The 27,144-nt window shown below is 50.2% G+C and overlaps 10 protein-coding genes across 10 annotated transcripts; 3 read left to right on the top strand and 7 right to left on the bottom strand.

Annotated features, from left to right (window-relative positions):
* Positions 1 to 14: 14 nt before the first annotated feature.
* Positions 15 to 4,522, bottom strand: C8Q69DRAFT_484656 (hypothetical protein; the record flags this gene model as incomplete). The annotated part of the gene is made up of 5 exons (XM_028631776.1): positions 15 to 1,595; positions 1,682 to 1,929; positions 2,215 to 2,242; positions 2,577 to 4,280; positions 4,352 to 4,522. The coding sequence occupies 5 exons, from the start codon at positions 4,520 to 4,522 to the stop codon at positions 15 to 17; spliced, it is 3,732 nt and encodes a 1,243-aa protein (XP_028489672.1).
* A 336-nt stretch (positions 4,523 to 4,858) lies between these two features.
* On the bottom strand, positions 4,859 to 6,470 carry C8Q69DRAFT_453397 (RNA binding domain-containing protein). The gene is made up of 3 exons (XM_028629620.1): positions 6,355 to 6,470; positions 5,807 to 6,265; positions 4,859 to 5,716 (listed from the first exon to the last, which is right to left on the bottom strand). Coding segments are annotated over exons 1-3 (930 nt in total). The 5' UTR covers positions 6,357 to 6,470; the 3' UTR covers positions 4,859 to 5,247.
* Positions 6,471 to 7,285: 815 nt separating this feature from the next.
* C8Q69DRAFT_441077 (fungal-specific transcription factor domain-containing protein) lies at positions 7,286 to 10,102 on the bottom strand (the record flags this gene model as incomplete). The annotated part of the gene is made up of 5 exons (XM_028628716.1): positions 7,286 to 7,591; positions 7,649 to 8,365; positions 8,420 to 9,448; positions 9,506 to 9,917; positions 9,978 to 10,102. 5 exons carry the CDS (start codon positions 10,100 to 10,102, stop codon positions 7,286 to 7,288), a joined length of 2,589 nt encoding a protein of 862 aa, XP_028489670.1.
* A 1,392-nt stretch (positions 10,103 to 11,494) lies between these two features.
* On the bottom strand, positions 11,495 to 13,012 carry C8Q69DRAFT_45328 (hypothetical protein). Its single transcript, XM_028629615.1, has 5 exons — positions 12,825 to 13,012; positions 12,636 to 12,768; positions 12,362 to 12,583; positions 12,233 to 12,304; positions 11,495 to 12,082 (listed from the first exon to the last, which is right to left on the bottom strand). Exons 1-5 carry the CDS (start codon positions 12,886 to 12,888, stop codon positions 11,716 to 11,718), a joined length of 858 nt encoding a protein of 285 aa, XP_028489669.1. The 5' UTR covers positions 12,889 to 13,012; the 3' UTR covers positions 11,495 to 11,715.
* A 1,401-nt stretch (positions 13,013 to 14,413) lies between these two features.
* C8Q69DRAFT_524603 (hypothetical protein) lies at positions 14,414 to 15,262 on the top strand. Its single transcript, XM_028633592.1, has 2 exons — positions 14,414 to 14,667; positions 14,719 to 15,262. Exons 1-2 carry the CDS (start codon positions 14,656 to 14,658, stop codon positions 15,205 to 15,207), a joined length of 501 nt encoding a protein of 166 aa, XP_028489668.1. The 5' UTR covers positions 14,414 to 14,655; the 3' UTR covers positions 15,208 to 15,262.
* A 453-nt stretch (positions 15,263 to 15,715) lies between these two features.
* On the bottom strand, positions 15,716 to 16,434 carry C8Q69DRAFT_45299 (hypothetical protein). The gene is made up of 2 exons (XM_028629596.1): positions 15,905 to 16,434; positions 15,716 to 15,845 (listed from the first exon to the last, which is right to left on the bottom strand). Exons 1-2 carry the CDS (start codon positions 16,121 to 16,123, stop codon positions 15,789 to 15,791), a joined length of 276 nt encoding a protein of 91 aa, XP_028489667.1. The 5' UTR covers positions 16,124 to 16,434; the 3' UTR covers positions 15,716 to 15,788.
* Positions 16,435 to 16,556: 122 nt separating this feature from the next.
* On the top strand, positions 16,557 to 20,677 carry C8Q69DRAFT_45252 (putative RNA interference and gene silencing protein). The gene is made up of 5 exons (XM_028629571.1): positions 16,557 to 16,878; positions 16,938 to 17,385; positions 17,452 to 18,524; positions 18,584 to 18,828; positions 18,880 to 20,677. The coding sequence occupies exons 2-5, from the start codon at positions 17,048 to 17,050 to the stop codon at positions 20,380 to 20,382; spliced, it is 3,159 nt and encodes a 1,052-aa protein (XP_028489666.1). The 5' UTR covers positions 16,557 to 16,878; positions 16,938 to 17,047; the 3' UTR covers positions 20,383 to 20,677.
* A 521-nt stretch (positions 20,678 to 21,198) lies between these two features.
* C8Q69DRAFT_45269 (hypothetical protein) lies at positions 21,199 to 23,229 on the bottom strand. The gene is made up of 2 exons (XM_028629583.1): positions 22,830 to 23,229; positions 21,199 to 22,768 (listed from the first exon to the last, which is right to left on the bottom strand). Exons 1-2 carry the CDS (start codon positions 23,136 to 23,138, stop codon positions 21,425 to 21,427), a joined length of 1,653 nt encoding a protein of 550 aa, XP_028489665.1. The 5' UTR covers positions 23,139 to 23,229; the 3' UTR covers positions 21,199 to 21,424.
* Positions 23,230 to 24,178: 949 nt separating this feature from the next.
* Positions 24,179 to 24,798, bottom strand: C8Q69DRAFT_396511 (RNA polymerase II subunit 7; the record flags this gene model as incomplete). The annotated part of the gene is made up of 3 exons (XM_028627743.1): positions 24,179 to 24,352; positions 24,408 to 24,488; positions 24,550 to 24,798. The coding sequence occupies 3 exons, from the start codon at positions 24,796 to 24,798 to the stop codon at positions 24,179 to 24,181; spliced, it is 504 nt and encodes a 167-aa protein (XP_028489664.1).
* A 506-nt stretch (positions 24,799 to 25,304) lies between these two features.
* Positions 25,305 to 26,682, top strand: C8Q69DRAFT_45123 (DUF962 domain protein). Its single transcript, XM_028629478.1, has 4 exons — positions 25,305 to 25,569; positions 25,631 to 25,654; positions 25,713 to 25,772; positions 25,828 to 26,682. The coding sequence occupies exons 1-4, from the start codon at positions 25,537 to 25,539 to the stop codon at positions 26,290 to 26,292; spliced, it is 582 nt and encodes a 193-aa protein (XP_028489663.1). The 5' UTR covers positions 25,305 to 25,536; the 3' UTR covers positions 26,293 to 26,682.
* Positions 26,683 to 27,144: the final 462 nt, after the last annotated feature.

Genomic DNA, 27,144 nt, shown 5'->3' with positions numbered 1-27,144 from the left:
AATTACAAGCGCAGCTACAACTTCGCCTGCTTATTCGACCCCTCATCCTTAACCCCTTGCCAAGCGAATTGGATTTTCTGCCCGACACCAGGCTCAACCACGACATTCACAACCGTAACGGTATTCGACTCCAGGAATCCATCCCTCGTAGCCTTCTCTAGCTCCTTTTCCGTGCGTACAAAGTATCCCTTCCCACCAAACATGGTAGCGAGTTGTTCATAGCGCGCCTCGTAGAGAAGACTAGTTGATCTGAGCCCCTTCTTGTAGTCCTCTTCTGATTTCGTATCGTTAGATATCGTTTGGTCCTGGAGGGTTTTCCATGCGTCTTCAGACGGGGTGTCGCCGTGATAGATGCCGGAGTTGTTCATGACGAAGATCAAGGCCGGGATGCGGTAGCGGGCCATGGTCTCGATTTCCATGGCGCTGAAGCCGAAGGCGCTGTCGCCTTCGAATGCGACGATTTTCTTCGGTCGAGAGATGGCCGCCGTTTGATCGGCTGGGTAGATGTTGTATGCAGCGTGAGCTGCGATGACGTAGCCGAGACCGACACCCATGGTGGCGTATGTGCCGGCATCGAGACGTTGACGGGGGTGGTTTAATGGGAAGATGGATCGGGAGATATCCATCGTGTTGGCTCCTTCGGAGACGTAGACGATCTGGCCATCCTCGGGGGCGCTGAGGGAATTCAGCGTGTTTTTGATGATATGGTACGCGCGTTGGAAGGTAAGAGGAGTGTTTGGGGGGGTGGGTTTCAATGCAGCGTTTTCTGCTTTTGCTTCATTCTTCTTTGCAGACGAAGCCAGAAGTGATGGGAAGGAGATGCCACCGGATGGTCCTGGTTGATATTTCCAATTGGAGAGCTTCGTGGACAACTGCTCAACGACAAGGCCAATGTCGCCAATGATGCCGAGTTCTGCGTTTCCTGCATTCCGGCCAATCTCCTCTGCGCAGATATCGACCTGGATGATCTTTGCTGTGGGAGACCACTTCGGAGGGGCCCCGAAATGCAGAATCCAGTTCAGTCGCCCACCCAGGAGCAGCACTACATCAGCGTTCTTTAGCGCGGCACTTCGAGCACTCGAAGCGTTCAATGGGTGGGAGTCAGGGACCACACCCTTCCCCATGGGCGTAGGCAAGAAAGGGACTTGTGTCCGCTCAACCAGCTCACGTATTGCGGACTCTGCCCGCGCATAGGCTGCTCCTTTCCCGACAATGACCAGAGGCGCACGAGCAGATCTAAGTAACTGCGCGGCCTTCAAGATAGTAGCTGGATCTCCGCTCGGCTTTGGCGGAGAAGGCAATAGCAGATTCTCAGGTGCCGGCAGCTTAACATCAGCCGCTGCTTTGCCCTGGATGATATCCGCAGGGAGATCAACGAACGTCGGTCCAGGACGTCCATACCAGCACATCCTGTATGCATTTCGAACCGCACCCGGGATTGAATCAAGAGAGTTCGCCCGAACAGCGAATTTCGTGTGCGGCGTCAGCAGAGAAATGGCATCCATCTCCTGGAAGGACCCCTTCGTCACAGCCGTCGTCTCGGACGAACCAGCAAGGACGAGTAGTGGGAAGTTATTAGCCGATGCATTTCCTATCTGAATATTGGTTTGTGTGTCAGTTTCAGCTTGAGGGAATACCAGGTAATGGCCGGCATCTCCAACCAGAAGGGGAGTATGCTTACACCTGCGATAGCATGGAGAACTCCGGGCCCTCCAACCACGAGACAGACACCTGGTCGTCCCGTCATATACCCATATACACTGGCGGCATAGCTGCAGGCCTGCTCGTTACGGAACGCAATGAACCGGATTCCCAGATTGATCGCCTCTTCTGCGATGTCGACGACGGGAATTCCCACCAGGCCGAAGATGACCGTGACGCCCAAGTCGCGTAGCGCTCGGGCGATAATCTGAGCTCCGGTAGCCATGACTGAACGATCAGCAGAAACAAAAGGACAAGAGACCAGCTCAACTGCTGGATGGTATTAAAGTGTCTCGATATGACTTCTATCAAGTCATTAATATTGACAGCGTAGAGCTCATTATCATCTCCTCGGCTGTTGATGATAGACTAACCCCGGATTGGGTGACGCAATGCCCGCGCGTTCGGGAGTTTCGGCTGCGCTTCCGAGCCGCGGCGTGGTTAGTTAGTGGTATACATACTCCCATGTTCAACTTCCTGAAGCTCAAGTCAAAAAGGTCATTACTTATATACTCGAGTAGCAATGAGATAGATGGTCATACTAGTTCGAAACCAGAATGTAGATAAGACACCGCTTTTACTAATTCAACAACTCCTCAAATGTATAGTTATTTATGCATTCCCTAGTACAAATCAAAATACAGCCATATGTATTTCCGATAACTAAATCAACCATGGTATCCAAAATGATCACGAAACATATCTGCAGAGTGGAAATGCATCATCTCCTCTCTCCTTTTTTTCATTTAATACATCGTCCAAGAGAATAGCCGACAAATGGTGGCCTAAAAGTCGAACTCCTTTCTGAAAACCGAGACATCCATTCCCGGCACTACCATGTCCGCCAGATCACGGCGTCCCATCTGACTGAATACCCTGCGCAACGTATCCCACAGGTTTGTGCTCTGGTTGTGACTGACATCGATCATGCGGTCCAACTCATCATCTCCGATACCGTCGACCCCTTCGACAATTTCTCGTGCTCGTTCTCTACCTTCCTCCTCCACAACACGGTGCATGGAGAGAGCTCCGAGAAGGTGCTGCGCTGCCTCGGGGTAACAGCCAATGTTGATGCACGAAACTCCGAGGTTGTAACGAGCACGAACAAAGTTCGGGTTGATGGTCAGTGCCTTCTCATAGGCCTCGATGGCCTCCTCAGACCGACCAGAGTTGGCAAGAGTAGCTCCCAGCCGGTTCCACAGCAGGTGAAGCTGTTCCTGCTGGTTGGAAGTACCTGTCTCAGTAGATGCGAGGGCAGCCGTGAAGCAGTCAACAGCCTTGTCATATTCTTCAGCACAGTAGAAAAGAACACCCAAACCGACCTGGACGTCGGGGTCCATTTGCTCGCCAGAAGGCGATAATTGAGCAGCACGGATGAAAAGATCAGTGACCTTTTCGTGCAAGGCATGTCGGTCAGTGAATCCCATGTCTGCATCAGAAGAGAGGTCCTTCGGGTCAATGACTTGAGGATACTTGACAGAAAGCCAACGCTCGAGCGTACGGTATGCTGCAGAGTCGTATCCTTCGTTGGTGTAAGAAACAGCCAATCCCATCAGAGCGTCCAGGTTCTTGGGGTTCAGCTTGATCGCCTGTTCCAGGGCTCTGATTGCCGGGCTTTCCTTCTCGTTCTGTGCCTGTGCAGTTCCAAGGTACGTCCATGCTTCGACATGCTGAGGATCCTTTTGCACCGCAGCCTCGAAAGCAAGAGCTGCCAAAGACAGATTGCCACCTTCACGCATGATCTTAACTCCTTCTTCAAAGGGGTTGTTCACCGCGCGGAATGCGTTTTCAGGCTCGAACAAATAATCACCGAGCTGGGGGTCGCGGAATCGAGTGTGGAGGTTGTCAAACCCTTCCCACTCCTCCAATTGGCCCATATGCAGGCTGTCGTCGGTCACATCGAATTTTGCATTTTCGGCCATTTTCCTGTTTGTATCCATCTGAGCTTTAATCCTCTCCCACACTCTCTCGAAGGACTCTTCGCGAGACTCGGTGCCTGCGGGGACTGACCTGTCAAGCTCATTCAATTCTGCCTCCATAGCCGCGTTGGCCTCCACATCCAGGTCCTGGGTACCAGCCGTCTCCATTTCAGCGAACTGCGCCTCCCAGTTCTGATCGTCCAACTCCACCATCCGACCTTTGCCCTTGTCCTGCGTAGACATCTCTGCCGGTTGTTGCTGCATGCCCATAGGACTATAGGCAGGTCGCATCATACCCATTCCACCCATATATCCCATGCCCATCGGTCGCTGGAATCCGCCGCTCATCAAAGGGCTGGGTGTAGATGTAATTGGACTCCCCGTGCGTGCCATGCCCGTCTGGTTATGTTGTTGGAAACGAGCAAACTCCGCAGGAGTGAAACCTGCACCGCCATTCATCATAGGAGCCTTTGGTCCTGCGAAGGCAGCTTCCATACGGGCTTGCTCGCCCGGGTCGAACTCTGCAGCCCAACCGGGAGAGCCGGTCCGCGGGGGTGCTGTCTGAAAGTTCTCGAGTTCTCTCCGCATCTGCTCCATGGCGAACGGTTGTGGCGGCCCCTGTGCCATATGGCCAGGCTGTTGCATGAACTCGTCCATCATCTAGAGACAAGACCAGATTTGTCAGCCCAACGGTCCGGGTGACGCATCGATAGAAAGGATGGGATAGATACCTGATCCTGCCCACCAACCATACCCTGGGATCGCATGCTTTCTTGCATGCCCCCTGGGCCTCTGCCCACCAGCCTGTCTCTCTGGAGGGACTTGTCATCTTGTACATGTTTCGTAAACTGTGCAAGCGGGTTGGCCGCCGTAGAGCACTCGGCGCCACCGAGGAACGACATGGTGAAATCCCGCAGCGCAATATATCCGGCAACGGTGGTCGACTGATTATATCTCGGGTTGTATAGAGCCGCTAACGACGAACGAAGGACGAGAAAGATAGATAGAAGATGGAAGGGAAACGATGACTGAGAGAAAGGCTATGTAAGTGCGGAGAAAAGAGAGTTGGAGAAATTGAGCGCCGGTAGATGCATGGAAAGCACCGATCAACGCCGACGTGGGGAGAGCGGACGGCTTTGTTGCCGAGGCTCCCGCCTGGTCCGCGGTCACGTGGCGAAGGTTCCAGGTCCGAGGGGCGTTCATGGGAGAATTATTATTATGATTATTCCATCTAGTTGATCAAAGTAGAGATATATATATATATATATAGTGCTAGAGGAACCCGTATAAACCTTTTATAGTACTCACGGTAGGCATAAATAACTGTATCTCTCCCGCGTCGTCTATCATTAGAATGCTATCCCAGGTAACCCAGTATACTACAAGTGCTTTGCCCATTGAATACATGACACAGTTTTAGAAAACAGAGATTGGTAGTAAAGACGCAGGAGCAGACATCTTCCAGCAGAGAATCTCACCCATGCAGCAGTAGCAATAACGCCTATTGCCAGTTTCCAGGTCGAACAAGTGACGAATGCACACTGGAAAGGATATACCTTTCCAAGACCGAATTTGAGATATTTTCTGGTTTTTGTAATGCACAATCCCGACCATTCATTCTGCAGTCTCAGTTGGGTCCAGATTCGGTTTCAGTTTCGATAGGTTGACTGGAGATCCTCCGTCGGTTACGGTACTCAGCACCGTCCCGGTTCGTGTAACTGTAATCGACGCGAAGCTTCCTGCCGTAGGGGGCCTTTCCGCTGAGGATTTCAAATGCAGCTTCAGCGCTAGGAACATCGAGGAAATCGGCGTGTGCGAAACCCCTGGGCTGACCGGTTTTACGGTCGACAGCCACCCGGACGTCGATCACATTCTCAACGTCCTTGAACAGGTCGTTGAGGTCACGGTCAGTCATGTCAAAGGCCATGTTTCCAATGAAAAGAGTCTTGGAGGGAGTCTGGCGAGGCCTGTTGCGGCGACCGGCATTTGACTGCGCGAACTGCGCGACAATGCGACGACCCTCGAAGACCTGCATGTTCATGCCATGGATGGCGCGCTGGGCCGACTCGACATTATCGAAGGTAACGTAACCGAAACTAGACACATGAGACAGTCAGAATTATGCGCTTTTAGGAGACTGTTTCAATACCCCAGAACATGTTGGGACAGCCGCTATCACAACTCACCCTTTACTCAAACCCCGGTTGTCATGGACAATTCTGGCAGTCTCAACAACGCCGAATTTCTGCATCTGATTTTTCAGATCCTCCGCAGTGACATCGAAAAACAGGTTTCCAACATAAATAGTCTCCTTAGGCTCCGGAGGAGCCATCACTGGCCGCCGGGCTGGCAGCGGTTCAGTCTCCGGCGCAGCATCCGTAGCAGCTTCAGTTGTCGCCTGTGCAGTCTCTGAGGCAGCGGACTCAGCAATAGGGTCTACCACAGGTGTCTTCTCTTGGTCCGCGGAAGCGGATGCATCCTTTGCGGTCTCGTTGCTGTTCCATCGTTGCTGGAAAGCGTAGCGCGGCAACTGGCGATTTAATTGAAGGACAGAGGGAGTAACGGTGGTAATTGACCTCGGCTTAGCAAGAACAGAAGTTGAAGGAGAGGAAAGGAGTCGAAAAGCTGCTCGTCGGAAGCAATACCTGCGGAGATTTGTATCAGCTAACGCGATCTTTTTCGTCTTTTCCCCCCAAAAAAAGAACATATTCCATTGTGACCATGTAAAACTTACATCTTGAAATAAATGGGTATCCGAAAACTGGGTTCAGAAAATATTAAAGCAAATAAAAGAGATGCAGATTGAATGAGCCTGGCAGTAAGGATGGGATGCCGACAGACTCTCTCGCGCTGAGAAAAGTTCGACCCGCTGGACTTATCGACACAATCTCCACATCGGCCCATGCGGGTCACGTGTAAGCATCCAGAGTCCAGACAAAACTAAGCCAAAGAACGCTATTATTCAATTGGTTTGCACCTGGGCAAGGCTATCATTTGTCCTAATATGACTTAGTGGGTATTTTACTAACATGTGGTATATTTCAGGTCACTTCTCATATCCTGTAATTGCCTATGTAAATTTGTCGGCGCACAAAGCGAACGTATACCTATTGAGGTAAATATAAGCTCAAATTCCCCCTAGACCTAGGAGCAAGCAAGCAATTCAAGGTGTTCAAGAACTTGCTTCCGTGCATTCAATATTCGACAAAATGCCGTATGGATGACACTCTACAGAAGCAAACCAATATTTACGACAACGGCTGAAAGCAACCTTACTGACAAATTGATCCAGCAGAATTCGTATATGACCGCCGATATGTACTCGTTCTACTAGGAAGCTATTCGATACTCTATTCAGTTATGAGACGAGAAAAGGCACTAAACCGCCGTGCGAGAGAGAGAAATGATCTAAGTCAGATGGCCCCCAGGAATAGAGACCCATATGGCAGAATGTGCAAGGGACAGTAACCGTAACGAAATCTCGTAATATGCATACATAGTATGTGGATGACACCGTTTCCTATCGTCGCTTTTTCCGCCATAGTCAGAATATCTCCCGTTAAACCATCAAATCTTTGCTGTCATTCCCACTTTTGTGAGAGAAAGGAACCGGGTATAAGACATATCCATTTCGAAGGCCAAATAATCACACAACTGCAGACAAATCACATCGCTCCCTGACTCCTGCCAAGGCCACCTGGCGGTTGAGATGGGCTGTTATTATCATTACTGAGATTCATGAAAACACCGTTCTCCGGGCTAGGTCCATTATCGTAATTAGACTGGGAGGGGAATAATCCGGGCAGTGGTCGATATGGGTTCCGAGACACCTCAGGGACACCGTTGCGCGCTGTTGGGACCGTGGATGGAGATATAGGGGATAGTGACGGTTGCTGTTGCATGTCTAACATCGGCCATAGTTGATTTGATGGATCGAAATTCGAGCTCTGGATGTAGCTATCCCACGCTTCCTACACTCGCAGTTAGCTATTGGCCAAACATGGGTCTAAGAGGGGGTAAGCACATACCCAGTCCAAATTCACCGGCTGCATATCCGGCATAACGCCCAGCATGCTAAAAGGCGAAGTAGCACCCTGCGGTATGCCGGGGACGCCTAGACCGCCGCCCGGGGGCGATAAGGTCTCTGCCATTCGGAATGTCGGGTCACTGAAACCCGCGGTTCCTGAGTTTAACGGGCTCATGCCACTGCTCAACAGTCCCAGAGTCATCGCAGCGTTCTCCTTCTCGTCCTGTGACTCAAAGGCAGGTGCAGAAGCAGTGCTGGTCTCCGTACCCTGAGGTGCAAGATGTAGCTTTGTGAGCATCACTCCAAGAATAGATGATGCTTTCCATGCCTCTATTGACTGGTCACGAAGATCATCCCAAATCTCCTTAGAGCGTCTAATGGTAGCCAACATCTCATCTCGACGTTCCACACCCCATGCATAGGTGTCTCCGGAAGGCCTCCCGGCCGCTTGCAATTGTAGCCCGTGGTACAAATCAAGGCAGACAACGGTTGCAGCAAGCAAGAAATCATTCGAGCTAAGAGACATTACCTGATGAGTTAATGCTCGCAGGCGGCCGTTGGGGCGGGTTTCCCCATGTAATATTGACTGGTAACTCAATAGCTCCAGTGATGAATCAATGCAAGTCCGGCGTGAGTGCGTGAAGCGGGGGTTTTCTCGCGCGCGACCGAGATAACGTCGATGTAAGACAACTTGAGCTTTGTGGTAAGTGCTCATGATCTAAATTCAGTCAGTAAAGTAATTGAGCTGGATCTCTCCATGTTGTAAACGTACGTTAAATCTTGACACTATCAGGGAAGCAGGATCCAATTGACACTCTTCCATAGGGCGTACTTGAAGATGTTCTGGGATCATATCTCGAGCTCGACGCAGTTCGCTGTCGATTTCCATGACCGTCTCATACGGCCCGCTTTTCATAGAGGAGGTGTGCTCGATGACCCTCCCGAACGTAAATGCGATCCGAGCCTTCGCTATCAAATATGAGATTGGGGTGGGTTCGCTCGAAGGACGTGGAGGTGGCAGTTCCTTGCAGCTTTCGTCGAAATCCTCATCATATAAATTTCTCGGCAATTCGGTGTCGCTGTCCCCGGAGCGAATCATGCTTGGGAGTCCTGCCTGGAAGGAAAATAGAAGGTCTGCCTGTTTAACAAATGTCCAGACTCTCCTACGCATCTCTCCCTGGAATGGTGTAATGTTGGGAAACGACTTTGAGTCCCTATGGTACCCCATTCGCATAGCCAGCCGCGCGATCATCCCGACCAATATCCACACTGATGTCTCCGTTTCCCTAGTCTGGCTGTAGTCCGCGTGAAGATGAAGAATCAAAGTTTCAATTAGATGCGGATGGGGTTTCGTATAGTCGGCCAATGTCAGACATTGTGCCATCATATTTCTATACGTCCCTGCCATGTCCAACGATTTCCCACGAAATTCGGGCGGTTCATCGCCATCTCTGTGATAAGACAGCATGGCGAGTCTCATCATCACGAAGAGCATGCCTACCCAAACAATACACGTTTGCGAAGGGTCTTCCCAGTGGCGGTTGTACTCCTTCTGGAACGTTGGTCCGTGGAGGATATGCGTTGACGGGTCATAACTGTTGAAATACCGTGCAATAAGTATGTCGGTCGTGTATCGGGAAGGGAAAGAAGACATGATTTCCGCCTGGCTCAAAGGCTTCACAGTACCAAAAAGCAATGCGGAACCTGAAAAATCAGTATCCTTTCTCAAGGCCTTGACCTTCTCAGCTTGTTCTTCATATTGCTTTTTATGTACCGTGAAATAGTTCCGGACTTCCGCTATCTGTATGAGTTGTTAGGACACGGACAACCCAGCCGGTTCGAAAAGAGGCATTCTTACATCATTAAGTACTGAAGCCCAGTGTGCATCACTGATGTAATAAGATTTGTTGTTGTCGACTTTCATTATTCCAAACGATTTTGTGACCTGTTCGGTATCGCTTTCTTCCTGGCCGTCCATCTCGAGCTCATCCCCATTAGTCTCGTTAGAAGTTCGACCTGAATCAATACTGCTATGGCCTGAGATCGCTGCCGCTGCCGCAGTCGGCCCCGCAGACTGGGAGCCATTCGTCATCAAGGAAAGAACGAGGCCTTCCAGCCTGTCTATCCTGTTCTGCATATCATCTGGTGTTGCCACTGCATTCTGGTTCAAGGTTGTCTTCTTCCGGACCCCAGGTTGGGCATAGGTGCAAGAGGCCGAATCGCCCCGCTTAACGCAATTCTCACATGGGTGAGAACGGTTGCATTTAAGCCTGCAGACCATGTTAGCAATGTTTGGCCTCTGCCATGGTGAAGGGTCTCACAAGACTCACTTCCGGTGCCGACATGGTGCACAAGATAGAGGAACTCGATTCCTCTTCCTGATGACTCTGAACTGACCTTCAGGCGAGTGTGCGCCCACACTGGAGGACGTAGTCGAAGGCGGAGTCGGAGACATTTCGCGCGCAAGCTGACTCTGGACTATCCTTTCAGACTAGCAGTAACAGCTGGTTCTGCAGCGCGCTGACACCCCTCCCCGGTATGTGTGCGCGCTATGCTACCGTCAAGTCAGGCGCCCCCTATTCCGTATACTGTTCGTGAGCGCTGTCGTTGAGAGAGGGCTACGAACAGGGCGAAGGTCGCGTCCAACCACAGATAGCGTCACTGTGTCGCCTCGGTGTTTTGCAACCTTTCTGGCTTGTCAATTATGTGCGAGCCAGAGTCACCTCAGACCCCAGAAAGCTAACAGGCTCCCAGGTGTTACTCCAGGTCTGGCAGTGACTAGACCAGCACGTCAGTAGCGAGGCACCCGATCGGCCACGGTCGCAGTCGATTTGATACCAGGCCGGTTGTCTTCCGTCACGGTTTCAACCGTTGCCTCGTAGGTATTTTGCTGCTGGCTGTTTTACCCAGCTTGCAGCAGGTATGCGATCAGAGAAGAAAAGGAACCAGATATCTGTGGTTATGAATCGAATTAGCATCGCGATCGGTGAACCGGTGCGGGGCGCGGTGCTCGATTACGCGCAAAAACACACCTTTTGTCCACAAGAACGTTCCGTCGTAGATTCAGACAGAGCCAAATCAATGCGATATGCTCGCCAGCACGAGTCTGCGCGATGGAAATGAGCTGAACTGCGCAAGGTGGGCGGACGGCGGTAGAAGTTGTCGCGATGCAACCTGGTGACTTCAGACGAGCGAACCTCAACGGTGAACCTTATCTCTCTCTCTGCCGTCCTGACCGCCCGCCGATACAGAGCCTCGCAGTGTTGTATCGCGCAGAATCGAGCTTGGTTAGTATTGATTATTTGTTACGGGTGCAGCACCTCGGTGGTTTATATCCTGCCACTACGGCGATCGTCGCAGGTATGAATTATTATCAGCGCCTGGAGGACGGCGTGCTGGACGGTGTGTCGCCCATGCGCTACTACGCTTTAGTTGCTGGTTTAGCGGCCGTTCATCCTCACCACCGTCGAAGTCAGGCATGCTTTTCACGCCTCTGGATGGTTGAGCCACCACGTTCCTCGACTCTTGAGTTTCGATCCCGCTCCACTTGGGAGCTAGGGTCTTTTGACGGCCACTGTGATGCCTATTATTGCTGCACTCCAGTCAGAACTCCCATGCGATGTTAACAAAGAGTACGTACCGAACCTACAAGCAATAATACCTCTATTAGTTATGCCATTCTACCATCCCATTCATGCAGATCGGAACTGATAACAGCCAGTCAGATTACCACCACGCTAGCCCCTCCTGTCATCTGTTTTGAGTCATGGCAGTCTCCGGTAAGCAGCAAATCCGATGCAGCTGAAAACAAGGCCGAGCTAGGTCGGAGTTTTGTCTAGGTAAGGATTCAGATGTATGACCAATGGTCGGATATCAACAGCGACTATCCCTCTAAAAGCCAAAAGGGTGGCTCTCAGAGACAAAAGGGGATGACATCCGTGAACTTCCGCCAAGGCCGCATGGTCTAGTCGCTTTCAAATATATATAGAGAGGAATGCTTAACGACCGTACTTTTCTACAATATATCCATGATACTCTGATCAATAGAACATCAGCTGAGATATAATTTCATTGGTATCCAGAACCTAATTTCATTCTATACATTTTTAAGAAAACAAGGTAGAATAAAGGGGGACTGAAGCAAGTACTTAAATTCATTGCGATATCACTGTGTGAGCGGGTCGGATGCTTGGACACGGAGGCGAAGAGAAGTATAAGGATGGCAGACGAAGTGATTGACACTGCCTTAACATTCATGCGTCGCAATGTATACCTAGCCTCATACAAGATGAGATTTTTCGAGATTGAAATGGCGGACTGTATGCACATTTCATGAGCGTGAAGGTAGCCTGGGCCCCTAGGTGGTTGTGGCTGTAACCCACTTTTTGACATCCAGGGCCGATGGGCGTAGACTATATTCTGGCGGTACTGCATACTTTGCTCAAGAGTTTCCGTTTAGCAACCATATTATGAATGCAAAAGTGACAGTGCTTCGGCTTACTGGAGTAATAGTACATGTGGAAGATATTGCGATGTGCAGTCGTCAAGATCGATCTGTAAGAAAGGAGGAAGTTTGGCTTTCTACCTTCGAAGCTGTGCAACAATCTTTGCGTTGAGCTCTTGTAGGACTGCTTTGGAGATGCTAGATGTGCCGTATCTGTGTTTTAGCATTCAGCTCGCGTCGCTTCTTCTGAAACCTGAGGTCGAGACTCACAATATATATCCACATGGGGCCATGAGCTCACGAAGAGAAATCAACTGCCGACTCACAGCTTCGGTGCAATCAAGGAAGCCAGATGCCCCAGTTGTTGTATCCTGAAGCCCGTAAGGTATCCATCTGGAAGGACCCAATGTATTCCCTTGGTCGTGTGGTTTGCCAACGGTCACGTCCTCCATGCTGGTGCGGAAAGGTCTGCCAAGATGGAATCCCAATTGACTAGGCAGATTTCAGTTTCGATCTTCAGGTAGCATACAAGAAGAAGGCTTACTGATCAACAAGGTATGCAGCCCAAAATACTGTTCGACGAAGGTCCGCATCTTCAGGAGTAATATCTCCCTTGGAAGCATAAGCTGACATATCAAGGTTTAAAGCGAGGTCAAACGCGAGTCGTATTGCCATGCCTTGAATCGTCAATCAGAAACAGGCTCAAAAGCCAGACAATCAAAACGAGGTTTACCACTATAGAGCCATCCTCGGGCATCGATCCCATTTCCAATCTCATGACAGCTCAGTATGACCATAGCCTGGACAGTCGCGACGCAAGGACAGTCCAGTTCAAGCTCCAGAAACGCCTTTGCACGATCCCCAAAGAAGTCCACGAGAGTCTTGGGAAAGGTAACAAAGTCTTGATGAAAGCGAGTTTCGAAAGCGCTCCACACCTGTCGAATGAAGTCAGATAATTCCCCCCCCCCTTCGGTGCACCACCCTGTTTTGCCTCACATTGCATGTCTGAGCACTTCTGAATAGAACGACGTGTCCTCCATATTCTGCTGTTTGGCTTTGGCTTCCTCAATATTCTTTTGTCAACGACGTCTGAAGGATTAAAAGGCGCTATTGATGAGCAGTTGCCACAATCAGAGTAGAAATACATGTGCTCACTTTCGTTTGTCAATAGCCTGGTAGCGGCATTCGCGCTTTCTGTTCACGCAATGAGAACGTTTCGGCTGCCCGCCATCACACTATGGGTTATTAGTCCCTGATTGAGGTTCAAAGTAACTCTTTTTTGGCAGAGAAGACCAGGATCGTCAGACGCCATCTTTGTTTTGGTCTCACGGCATGAGACACAGGCCATGGTGGCATATCTCCTCTTCGTCGAAGGCTTTGTAGACGGCATGTTTGCGTGGGTTCATTGTTCAAGATTGACGAAATGATCTTCCTTCTTATTCTGTCAAGCTAAAATTGAATTCGGTAGCGGAGAAAAGTAGGAAATGGGAAACGGAGACAGAGGTTGGAATCCGGGGTCTACTTTGCGGGGTTGGCCGTGACGCCCATCGGTCCTACAGCCGAGTTGTCTCCCCCAGATCAACCTATTCGGTGACTGATTTCCGAGACGATCAGTAGGGTTTAGGTTGCTGTACCCCAGATTCCCTCCGCATACAGTAGATTGGGGTTTGGGGATGGAATGAAGCCCGTTTCATCTCAGTGGTAGTAGCTTTATCCTGCATGAATATGCGTATCGAGCGCTGAAATCGGTCTACTTTCGTACCTGCTCTTTCTTTCTTTTTTCGACTCTTTCGACATATGCTATACTATCCAACGTACGTTCTAGCAAGACGTACAAATGTTCTTTTCTAAGACAGAGGGCGGATGCTGCCGGTTTAGCATCACTGCGGCATGTGGTGCTGGATTCCTATTGTTTGGATAGATAATTACTTAGGAAACTAGATCGCGGATAGCCATCCCGACGACATACTCTGTTTGGAAGTTGCTATAGCTGGGAACCTGCTTCTTGAACTCTGGACTGCTATATGTGTGAGCAAAAAGAGTAGTTACTTGATTGTTCAATGCAGATATTTGCTTCTACGTATTTCTTCCCTCCGCCCACTCTCCTCCCCGGGTCCAATTCCCTTCCCTGTCCAAGATAATCGTAATTATAACAGTAATCCAGTAAAGAGAGTCAATATCCAATCCCCTCACTGACTCCTTGTACAGTGACTCGGCAACAGTTCGAACTACTCGGAATTTAGAATTACAGGCACCATTCGGAGACTGTTCTCCGGAACCAATACTTACTGGGACTCGCATTTGCTTTTACTTTTGCTGCAGAACGGAACCATGTCCGATCGGAATTCGCAATGATGTCGGAAACCTAACTGCGATACTTGTTGTTTACTTCTTTTATAGTTGTTTTGTTCCTGCTATCTCATGGGCATTTTCATTCTGTCCCATTTGATCTCAACCGATTATCTGTTGGCTAAATCGTAAGGTTCTATATTCAGCACAAATTGGGACACTTTCAAGTCCAATATTCCAGTTGATACAAACAAAAAAATTTCCGATTTACCATAATGGTTGGAGAGGTGCGTGCTACGCATAACGGCTTTATATCAGACTCTAACCATCCAATCTAGACACCCCACAACCGCGTCTTCAATCATGTCGCGGTGTCAGTCTCTGACATCCAGGCGACAGTCAACTGGTACTCGCGCGTGTTTGGATTCAAGCTCCTCGGCAAGGTTTCGCACATAAAACGCTCTGAAACCCCAGATGCCGCTATCTTCGGCATCTATCCCTCAACCATGAATGAAGTGAAGCTGGCCTATATGGCAACCGGTAACGGTGTCGGATTTGAGATTTTCGAATTCGTTGACCCGAAGCCTCAGCACGTGGATGTTTTCCAATATGAGCGCAAGGGCTTTTTCCATATCTGTGTGACGGATCCAAACCCGGATGAATTGGCGGACAAAGTTGAAGCTGCTGGTGGGAAAAGAATTGGGAAGACTGTTGATCCTTCTGGGAATGGCGATACCAAGTGTCTCTACTTGTCTGATCCGTGGGGTAATGTTGTAGAAGTTCTTAGTGTGAGTTTTGAGTGGCTGGGCTGTCGGACCGCTTACTGAATTGTATATACTTCTTACTATAAATTACCGGAGTCTAAGCATAGACTCACATACCAAATAAATTTCTTGTTTGGGTCTTTGACCTTGTTGATAGTGTTCCGGTTATTGTCTACATCGTCAGGAAATAGAAACAGATATCGTGGCTTTATTGACAGATCCAAGATGGGCTAATTTTATATTCGCACTCGATACTGTGTCCGAACCAAAATCAAGATAGCCATCCCTACTTTCTACAGTAGTTTATTTATTTGAAGTGTAAGGCAGGGTTAGGAAGAAGCCCCAATTCCCCATAGACATCTCTCTAAGTTTAACAAGTCTAGCAAGAACTACATAAGGAAATTTGGTGCAGTGGCAAAAAGCATTAGTCTCATTCACACTGTATATTCTCGGACGTAAGGTTCTAGGTTTGTGGATGAAAACTATCAAATCATCTTAAAACAAGCGAACTAATCTCTCGGATAGCTGAGAAAACCTAGACCCTCGAAGGTATCTCATAAGATTCGAGTGTAGGATTTTCCCCAGATAAAAAATGACTTCATGGGACAAGGTGTAAGGGGGCCCACTCAAGCCACTCAAGACTATCACCATCTTAGAACCTTTGTAGGGAAATACTCATCAATGAGTTCTAGGTAATAGGGCTAGTCATATAAGTCAGCGATCTATTTCAGGACACCAGCACCGAACAGGACCGACTCACTGTTTGCAAGGTGTGCTGCTGCGCGTAGAACTTCTTAACGCGGTCGCAAGCATCTTCGAATTGGCGGAACGTGGCTTTGTCTTTGTTCCTGTCAAATTCGGACTCATCATACAGATCACGCTCTGTTTTCTGGGCTGTCTTCAGCGCATTAACGATATCGACCTCGTCGGAGATGGATTCAATGCTAGTCGCAGCGGGTTGGATGACCGTGGCTGTCATTTGAAGTTCACTGACTCGTCGGTATACTCAAATCTTTTTGATGCAATGAGTTTTCAAATAGCAGACCGGTTAATGCTGCCCTTATAAGTCTATTTCAAGACACTGTGTGTGGTCGGATGCCTGTCGGACATGATTCTCCGTTGGTTGTTGCTGAGATGGCTAAGTAAGTAGGCAAAGCTTTTGTGTTGACGGTATATCATTTCCGTTGCTCCAGAAAATCGTGTGTTAGTTATCGATGATGCCGACTGACTACAATCTCAGCTGACATGTTGGATAGACGTGGAAAGCGATTTCCGTAGTCGTCTCGATGCCCGACGAACTGAACATTGTGGATTATCACTTCATTGATAAACGGATATTTCATTCAAGCTTCATAGTCTTGTCTGGTTCTTCAACATCTATGTGAGAATAGCATATCTGAATGCTGTTCCTTTGATAATTCATGATCAACTGAGTAGAGTAGAAATTATCGATAAGAATCGTGGGGCAGCCAGATAGAGTCCAAGTGGATCTTTATTCCACCGCTAAGAAAAAGCCATCTGAGCTTCCAAGCTTCCCTTAGTGTACCATACCGCCTTTTGTGATCGTTTTGTTTACCTGGGACGAAATTGTTTTGATTTCATTCATATGGCGGATAACAAATGATAAAGAATTGGGGCTCCAGACGCATTTTGCTTGCTTAGGAGGGCTGGTTCTATCGACAATTGGCCCAACTGTGCATCTGCGTTAGACAGCTGGTCACGACAACCGCCTTTGTAAGTCAAGTTGATTTGCTCTCCCTTCATCTCCAACAAACACTCACCAAACCTTGCAGGCGGGGTATATCAGCAACCTCCACCCTCCCCTTCTCTTCCTGCAATATCTCAGGGAGATCTTTCTTCGCCCATCCTCAGCAAGTTGTGTGTATATTTTTGGTCCAGAATCATGTCTGGCCGACAAGATCGTGGCGGAAGAGCTCGGGGCGGCGGCGGCCGTTCTCGCGGTGGTGGAGATGGCGGCAGAGGCAGAGGCCGTGGTCTATTCCCATCCGGAGAACTACCGTTACGCCCAGCAGACAGTCAGGAACGAGGTGGTCGCGGGGGCGGCTCTAGGGGTGACCCCAGAGGAAGAGGCGACTTTAGAGGACGAGGCGACTCCAGAGGAAGAGGTGACTCTAGAGGGAGAGGTGACTCCAGGGGCAGAGGTGACCCCAGGGGAAGAGGAGGTCGAGGCGCCTTCGGTGGATCAGGCAAGAAAGAGCCAGCACCGATAGTTGTGTTCTCGTCAGTTTACGCCGTCATTCATGATATCCTTAGAAGATGAACAGAAGCTGAATTGTCCATTTTTAGGCCGGAGGGTGGAATCCCGCCTCCAGATGCAAAGGTCAAAGATGTCGAAGAAACCATCGAAAAGACGCTGTCGAAAAAATCCCCAGGACAACGCAAGACTGAGCTGCCTGAGCGGCCAGGTTTTGGTACTCGTGGTCGTCCGGTCCAATTGCTTGCCAACTACTTCCGATTGTCTGCTCAGCAAAAGGGGACACTCTCCCGCTACAATCTACAGATCCTGCCCAATGCTGGCCGCGCACCAAGCGGGAGGAAGTCGAAGCAGATAATCAAGCTCTTGCTCGACCAGCACTTCAGCGATCACAAGAACAAGATTGCCACCGACTACAAGGCTATGCTTGTATCTGCCCGCGACATTGGTGTTCAAGCGCAAGAGTATTCAGTTCAGTACAGGCCCGAAGGTGAAGAGGATGTTGAACCCATGAATCCACAGATCTACCAAGTACTCGTTCAGAAAACGGGAGAGTTCAGCACATCTGATCTTCTAGAGTACCTGAGCTCGACCGATGCGAACGCCGTCTTCCCCGCCAAGGAGGAAGTCATCCAAGTTTTGAACGTTATCGTCGGTCATTGGCCGAAGTCGAATGCAGAATTAGCCACAGTTGGCGCGAATAAGCACATTGGCATCAGTCAAGCGCTTATTGAGAAGGGTCCCCTTATCGCTGGACTTGAGGTCCTCAGAGGCTTCTTCGTCAGCGTCCGCCCCGCTACTTCACGGCTATTACTCAATGTGCAGGTGAAGAACATCGCCTGCTACCAGTCAGGCCCTCTTGTGAACCTTCTACGGGAGTTTGGAGAAGATTGTCAGTGGAATCCATTCAAAATAGGCTCGTTTGTCAGATTGCTTCGTGTCGAGACAACACATATTGTCAAGAAGAACAAGCAAGGACAAAGAATCCCTCGTGTCAAAGTAGTAGCCGGCATCGCGAGGAAAACCCGCGACGGTCCAAACAATCGTGTCAGGGTCAAGAAGGACGGTGCTGGCCCGCGGGATGTGTCGTTTTTGTTGGAAGAGTCAGGGCAAGGCCAAGGGCCATCTGGAAAATGGATCACGGTTGAACAATTCTTCAGAGACAGTGAGTGCCTCCTCTCTCAGTCAGATTTTGCTCAAAGTGGACTACTAATCAGATTGCAGGATACAATATCCAGACGGATGCAAACATCCCGGTTGTAAATGTTGGAACCCCAAACGACCCCAAATACTTGCCCGCAGAGGTCTGCCAGGTCATTCCTGGTCAGCCGTCTAAGGCAAAACTGACTCCCGAGCAAACAAGAGGGATGATCAATTTTGCCGTCCGAAAGCCTGCAGAGAATGCCAAGTCGATTGTCACAAAGGGAGCCAGTGTTCTCGGCGTTACGCCTAGAATGAATGAGACTCTCGTAAGTAAACATGCTTATGTATATAGAGATTTTGTGGCTGATTCACCCTAGACTGCGTTTGGCCTGAACGTCGACCCGAGCTTGATTGCTGTTCCCGGTCGAGTTCTAACCTGTCCACAAATTCACTACGGAGATGTCGTGGCAGCTTACAAGGACAGCCGCGGTGGCTCCGGCGGTAAGAAAAAGCAACATGAAATCCAAGATGCTTCCGCAAAGTTTGGGAGCTGGAATATGAACAAGATCCGGTTCTCACGGGGAGCCAGCGTGGGTTCGTGGGCGTGGTTACATATTCAGAAACCCCGTTCGAGAACAGACGCGCTCAATACCGCTTTGGAGGGCTTTCTCGAGACAATGCAAGTTTCTGGAATCACGGTGAATGAAGCAGTTGCCTCGAAGAACATCGTCATCAATTGGAAAGATGTTGAAGGGCAGATCGGGACTGCCATTGATGAACTTATGCGACACCGGCCAGAGATGATACTTTTCATTCTCGACGTGGCAGATGCACCGGTCTACAACTGCATCAAGAAAAACTGCGATAGGCGTGTAGGCGTTCGCAATGTCTGCGTCTTAGCGCACAAGTTCATGGGCAAGTTTGGCCGTGACGTCCAATATTTCGCCAACGTTGCCCTCAAAGTCAACCTGAAGTTTGGCGGAGTGAATCAGAGCCTGTGGCCTGACAAGTTAGGTATCATCAGCGAAGGCAAGACGATGGTTGTCGGTATCGACGTGACCCATCCATCACCGGGATCAAGATCCAACGCTCCCAGCGTGGCTGGCATCGTTGCTTCTATCGATAGTTCCCTCGCCCAATGGCCAGCAGACATCCGCGTACAGACAGGCCGAGTCGAATCAGTCGAACATCTTCGTGATATGCTCAAATCTCGGCTCCGTCTTTGGGCACAGCACAACAATAAGCAATACCCAGAAAATATCCTCGTCTACCGCGATGGGGTCTCCGAGGGACAATACCAAATAGTCAACAACGAAGAGAAAAATGCCATGAAAAAGGCATGTGAGGAACTATACCCCGCCACGCTCACGAAGAAGGGTCTTCCGCGTTTGACCATCGTAATTGTCGGCAAGCGCCATCATACACGCTTCTACCCAACCAAGGAGAACGAGGCAGACAGATCGTCCAATCCTCAAAACGGCACCATAGTCGACCGCGGCGTCACCGAAGCCCGCAACTGGGACTTCTTCCTTCAGGCCCATACCGCCCTCCAAGGAACCGCGCGACCAGCGCACTACTACATCGTCTACGACGAGATCTTCCGCGGTCTTCCTCTTCGAGGCTTCTCCAACACGGCCGACATCCTCGAAGACCTCACGCACAACATGTGCTATCTCTTCGGCCGCGCCACCAAGGCCGTAAGCATCTGCCCACCAGCATACTACGCTGACCTGGTCTGCGAGCGTGCCCGATGTTATCTCAGTGACATTTTCGACGCCGCCTCAGACACCGCTAGTACCGTAAGCGGAGCAACTGCACAAGCACAACCAGGAGATATCTCCATTCACGACAATGTGAAGAACACGATGTTTTACATCTAATTTGAGATTCAGGTTGAATTCAGAATTCTCTTGATCTAAGCTCACGCACAGCAAGGCAAGAAAAAGGCATATACTTAAACAAATTGGATTAAAAATGCATCTTAGCCTTCGCTGGAGGAAGGAATCTTGACCCAACTTGGCCATTGATGAAATCTATGCATTCATGTCAGGATATCCATGCGATGTTTTGAACCAGGTTAGCCTGTCTTCCTCTTTTTTTTAATATGTGTTTTTCCAATATGTGTTTTCATACCTTTTTTATGGAGACGTCAATAATGGAATTACTGTCACTACGGATAGATAACAAATTAGCAAATTGAAACTTCTACTCCATATTATCACCCTGTTTACTCAGAGACGGGCTACCTGGTTACCTGGAAACCTCCAGTTCCCTTGGATTTGGACTACTGAATTCTCAACCAGAAAAAATAATCCAGACAATTTTACATAATATGTAACTTTGAACGTACGTACATAATGAAGCTGCAGGACTCGTTTCACCACGGACCTTCCGTCCTTACCATTCTTGGTTTCACATAAAGAGGATGGAGGCCATAAAAAAGAAAAAAGGAAAATAGTTACATAACACATGAATATCGTGCCGTTATGGCGGGGTAAAATACACTCAGAGGAAATGGAAACCCGAAATCGGGACAGCCATGATAGGCTATGTGACAGACTGGTAAGCAGGAAAGGAAAACAGGGGGGATTAAGGAAACTGGGATGTTGCCATCATCTCGTCAGTCTTGTCATTCGTAATCGTAACCAGGTCTTCATCCTCCAATTGCACTGCCACGTTGTGACGAGGGAGTGAACGGACCACTGGAAGCGAATATCCTCTGTGGCAGGTTTTTGGTATGCTTGAGCCCGAACAGGCCAGGAAAAAAAAGAAAAAGAAAAAGAAAATAGCGGTTAGCCAGTGAAACGAGTCCAGTAGGAAATGTCGCGCGCAGGACATATAGACGAGTACGGCTCATCTGACGGCAAGGCTCCAGTGGATGGCTCACAAGCCAGGCCCCATCCCTCAGGGTCCATCCCAATTCTAAAAGCCCTCGTCCTCATCACCAAGCATCCAACTTGGCTGGGCAATGTTACGACTCGTACGCTTCGGCTTCGCTCCAGCTTTTTGCTCGGGAGACACGTCATATGCAGCCCAGGAAGCTTCCATGTGCTTGATGTGCTTCAACTTGTCGTGACTAATAGGCTTCTTGTTTTCATGGCCGACCGGCTCGTCTTCAGCAGGGTTGGCATCCGTGACCGACCAGTGGCTGTCAAAGTCCTTCTTGCGATGGGTGCCGTTCGGGATGATAGCAAGCGGTGCCTTCTGCTCCAGTTGGTGGCGTGTAGGACTGCCTTCCTCGTCATACAAGTTGTTCTCGTAAAGACCCATGCCCTTGTTATGGGCACCTAAAGCCTTCTCAGGTTGGACGTGTTCTTCATCAGGACTGTCGTCGTGTTGAAGTTTGAAGTGTGTCTCCGCATCACGTCGTGGATGGGCCACATGTACCCTGGCCGGGGGAGTGTCTTCAGCCTCATCATCGCTCCATGCGAAATGACGAGTGTCAGAGGGTCGGATCTTGGGCTTCGGCTTCTCAGGCGTCACGAAATCCTCAAAACCCCACTGCGCAACATGCTGCGACTTCGGGCGTGAGGGAATGGGCTTGCTCTGCTGCTCAACTTCGCCATCGCCGTCACCCAGCTCGAAGTGACTGAACTTCTTCGGGTGAGTCTTGTACGCCGGCTGTTTGTCTTCCACGGGCTCCTCCTCCTCACCAATGAACAGACGAGAAGGCTTAAAGTTCTTGCTGGCGCCGGCTTTGGGTGCAATTGGCTTGGTCAGTTTCTGTTCTTCCTGGGTAACGGATTGATCCTCCTCCTCCAGGAACAGAGGGGAAGCCTTATAGTGCTTCGAAGACCCTATCTTGGGAGCGATCGGGCGGTTAGTCGAGGAATGTGCTGGCACAGCATCGTCATCCTCTCCAACGAAAAGTTCACTGTAGTCGCGCGGAGGAGGCTTTGCAGTTGCAGGTGCACGTGGAGCAACAACCGGCTGCACTCGGTCCTGTCCAGGGGACAGAAGTTCAAAGAGTGATTCAGCGGCGTAAGGGTCCTTAATGCGCTTCCTGCTGGGAGAAATCGTGGTGTCACGGTCCTGCTCTTCTTTCGGCGCAGCTGTCTTCTCAGAGCCGTTTGGTGGTGTCACTAGACCACTAGGCTCCCCAGCGGTTGCAGAAGTGATCAGACGGAGCTGGTCCTTTGCATCGCGAATGGGCCAACTGCGCGAACGTGCGCCAATGACCTCAACCTGCTTCAACAACGATCCTTGGTCCCAGTAAAGTCTGATCTGCTGAATCTCCTTCTGGGCGTTGAATCGAACGATATGAACCTGGTACACGTCCGGTTAGCAAGTCTCTGATGATTCCTCTGTCAGAGACGCGCGCGCTTACGGTTGGGAAAGTCGCGACATGGTCGACTAGGAAATTATCGTCTAGTGAGGGGAGATAAGCCCCGCCTCCATCAACGAACTCCAACGTGGTTTCGACATCCAAGCACAGAGAGTCCGGTGCCTCGACGACTCCAATGATCTTCTCCGCCTTCTTCTTGACAATTCTCTGCTGGCTGGACAGGTGCTTGAGCACTGCGCCAGCCTCATTCACGGTCGTTGTGGTGGTGATATAGATCAGCGAGACATCGGAAGCTAGTGGCGCGGAGGCCGGATCCGCGAGGAATCGTTCATAGACAGACTTGAGCGACATCTTGCGCACGAAGAGGACGGTGTCTGCGATGGAGATTCCAGGCCAGATGCGCTTTGTTGTGACCTATCTCCTCTCCAAGCGCGGGCCGCGGGGGCAAAGTGAAACAAATCGCGTGGGGACGAGAGAACGGGGAGGCGCGTGGAAGGACGAGGAACGCGGGCTATAATAATGTGTTGGCGAGTATGCTTGTTATTACTGCCAGACGGGATGGCTCTTTGTTTTGGGTCAGATGCAGAGTCTCACAGAGGAAAACAACCACAGGGTCGCATCCAGCATCTTTTGAGGGCGCGTCCCATCCGATCGAGCCCCTGGCATGTCTTGTCACGGCAATCTCAGCCGTCCCTTCTTCGGCTGCGACACTTTCTAGCACAGGCGCCATCCCGTCTCTGACAGGCGCACGGCTATTGCCAGACACGCCAGTGTTTCACGTCTGCGCTTATCGCTGGCGCGACACAACCTATGGTGGTTACTGTAGTAATTACTACTGTCCAGGGCTATCGCGGTGCATCAAGCAGCATGTTCAAAAGGGTGCTTGCTCCGAGATGAGCAGGTTGATCAGTTGTTTCTCTAGATCTAATTGATGCCTGTAAACAAACAAACGTCGTCAAGGCTATCCGCATACATACAAAGTATGTGACCATCCGACATAGATAGGACTCGGTAGGCGAAGTTTGCTCAGCACCTGAGCGCCGGGTGGCCTAGGTTGCTGACGCTACAAGCGCCAGGCGTACAACAGCTGAGACGCTGCGATTCCAACCTCGATTCCAGGCCAAGCACATCCTAATTTCCCCGCTCCATGACACTCGCTATCCACGCTGTCTCCAAGGTCTCTCCTCTGCTCCCAACTTATGGCGACGCGCCTGGGCGCCCTCTGGGTGCGGGATTTCGTGGGAAGGGCGGGGATCGTCCAGAGGACCCTCTACTTTTCCGGCGCTGAATCAAATCCAGCTCATAATACTTGCGCTTATAGTGTTCTATTCGAGCATGAATTGGATTAGTGGCACGTCATGACAGCCATCCGTCAATGATGGACAAAGGACTCACCCTAAGTAATCTTCTTTGATTGTCCCGATCGCATTGATAGCAGCCACATCAGGCTTTACACCAAGAATCTTCAGACGCAGACTAGTGCCCTTCTCGATGACTTGATCGCCGTGATCTGTATATTGCGGAGGGACCGTGTTCGGCTCCCATTTGATGTCCGAGGGGATGTTCTGATCAGTTGTGAGCGGCGAAGATCTTTTCCTGGCTGAAGATCAAAGCACCTACCTTCCGCGCAATGAAGACAGACAACGGGCCAGCCAGAGTAAAGATGCCAGTAGGTTTGACGGATGTCACAATAGCATCCACCTAAACGCTCCTCGTCAGTGTAAAGGCCCAGAAAAAATCAAGAATAAATCTGGGAACACACCGTCTCTCCTCGGAAGGGCTTCCATATAATTGCTCGATACTGGATCGTATATTCTGCATGTCCACTGCCTGGAATCACCCGCCCTTCCCCAATTTCAACCATATCCATAACACAGATCACGAAATGGTCGCCTGTACATCGCCCCTCCTCCTCTTCGTTCAACCGGTTGATGAGGTACTCCTTGACGTTGGGACCGAAATAGGACGGATGAAGGGAGACGACCTTCGTCTCTTCTTTGAGGAAAAACATATTGACGCGGTTTAAACGAAGGTAACTCCAAAAGATCGCGGCTCAAAAAAGGAGGGGTATATTGCAGATGCGTCCGGAGATGACGGATAGACGCCCAGCTCGCAAGCCCTTTCCTAGGGAGGCGGCGTCTCGAGTGACGATGTGGTCTGAAAGTATGATATGCGGCGGTATGAAAGAAACAGGACTATTGCGCGCGTCGCGAACGAAGGTGTACGGTGTGGATATCTGCGTACGAAATTGTCCGATCAGCTTGCCATAACTGCCAGGGCCCGCAATAATGTTTGCGATATCGAGCTCAGGACGAACAGGAGTTCCCCCAAAAAAGGAACGGCCAGAAAGAAGTCGAAGAGCCAGTTGCTGGCCTTCGAGTCTCGTAACGAAAGGTGACGATTGCGCTGTCGTTGGCCGCACCGAACGTTCCAGTACTACTGACTGCAGTATGGCGATCTGCCAGAGTACCGAGCTCGCGACATCACATGACGTGCAACGAAGTAGGAAAGCCAACCCTCGGCTCGCCCATGTTCCCCATCTATTCACATGGTGACATGATTAACCCCAAACAATTACGTTGATCGCTAGTCTTCTCCCTGTGCCAGACCTATTTCTCCACCTCCATCTCGCGTGTCTGCTTTCTGGAATAACTTTATCAGACGCATCCGAATATACTATCTTGTCTTATCTTGGCTTCAAGATAGACTTAGTGGTCTCTAATAGTTGCATACAAAACAATCCAACACCATGCCTCTAAACTTGGAGAAACAACTTCTTTTTGTAAGTCCGCCAAGATCCGCTATCGTTCTACGATGAAAAGGCTGACATCAAAACCTCCCAGTATGGTGCCTACCATCACAATCCAGTAAGATGACCAACGGATCCCGAATTATGCTGTCAACCATTCGCTCATCCAACAACAGGTCAATGTCGGGATTCATATGACATTCGTCCCCATTCTCCTAGCGACAGGCTTCCTTCTGGTATTCCTGTCTTCTTTCCAACGATCCGCGGATTCCGGCTGACGAGACGAACCAGGCTACGAACACACCTACCTTGTTTACCCTTCCTAATGCGCTGCAGTACAAGTATCTCCCTCCCAATCTCGGAACGATCGGTGGTTTCGTCTACTCGTTCATATATATCTTATTGGAACCTGTGGCCGGAGCTCTCATCGCGCCGGGGATCATCGGGACAACGGCATTTGTGAACTACCTGACCATGACTTATGGTATGACTGCAACTTATTGGGCAGCCGCTGTTCACGTCGTGTCATGGCTGGTCCAGTTCATCGGCCACGGCGTTTTTGAAAAGAGGGCACCCGCCCTGCTGGACAATTTGATCCAAGCCTTCCTGCTCGCTCCGCTCTTTGTCTGGATGGAGATCTTGTTTGCCCTAGGATACCGTCCGGAGCTGAAGTCGAGGCTCGACACGGCTGTGGAAAAGGAGATTGCTCGTTTTAAACAGCAGAATGGTTCTGCGAAAGCGGCGAACGCAAAATAAATATACCAGCCGCTGTTTTCGCAGGAATCGTCAAAGACGTATCATGGTGTGTCCGATCTGTATCACGAGGAAGACCAGGTCTCACGCGCAGCAAAATCTGATTTTATGCCGCTTTGTAGCATTGGCACATCATTGAGCATGGGAGTCGACGCATGGTAAAAACTGTTCTCTCCGCTCTTTAGCAATAACGATCGTTCGGCGTTGGGTTTCCATGCGACGTTTCGCTCCTTCATTCCCAGCCGCGGGTGTCGACGAGGAACTTGGGACCCGACTGGGTGACTAAGCAAGCTACCGCTTTGCAGGTCAGTCTTTTTCGGCTTGCTACACTACTATCTAATCATCGAGTGAGCAAAGACGCTGTTACGAATAATGAAATCAAACAATTTGAAACCATTGTGTGCAGCAGTTGCCGGCTTCCTCCGGCGTAGTTACCAGCGCAACTGGCGAGGTCGACAACGAGCTGTGCCAGCGTGTACGGAGTAAACGGTGCGCGTTGGCAGGCAAAGCCTGTTATGCGGTTGCTGTGACGAAAGTCACCTGAGCGAGCTAGCAGCCGCAGATCCGAGAAAGCAGGACGGGATGGACAGGTGTACTCAACCGAAGGCAGAGAGGACCAGGACAACGCCTCTTGACCTCGATAGAAAGCGAATTGAGCGGGTAGTAAATCGTGGATCAACTTGCAGAGAAGTAATTGCATCTGTTACAGCCAGAGTCGCTGGTAGACACCCTTTTTTCCCCGTCCATCCGGGCACTGGGTGGACACGGCTGCAACGGACGCACTAAGGGCCGATTCGGAGTTGCTGGGGCTCTCGGCAAACTAGGCTTAGCCTCGACCTGAGAAACCTCCTCCCC

Source organism: Paecilomyces variotii, assembly GCF_004022145.1.
Source record: "Paecilomyces variotii strain CBS 101075 chromosome Unknown C8Q69scaffold_1, whole genome shotgun sequence".
NCBI classification, from domain to species: Eukaryota; Fungi; Ascomycota; class Eurotiomycetes; order Eurotiales; family Thermoascaceae; genus Paecilomyces; species Paecilomyces variotii.
This window is presented reverse-complemented; position numbering and strand designations above follow the sequence as displayed.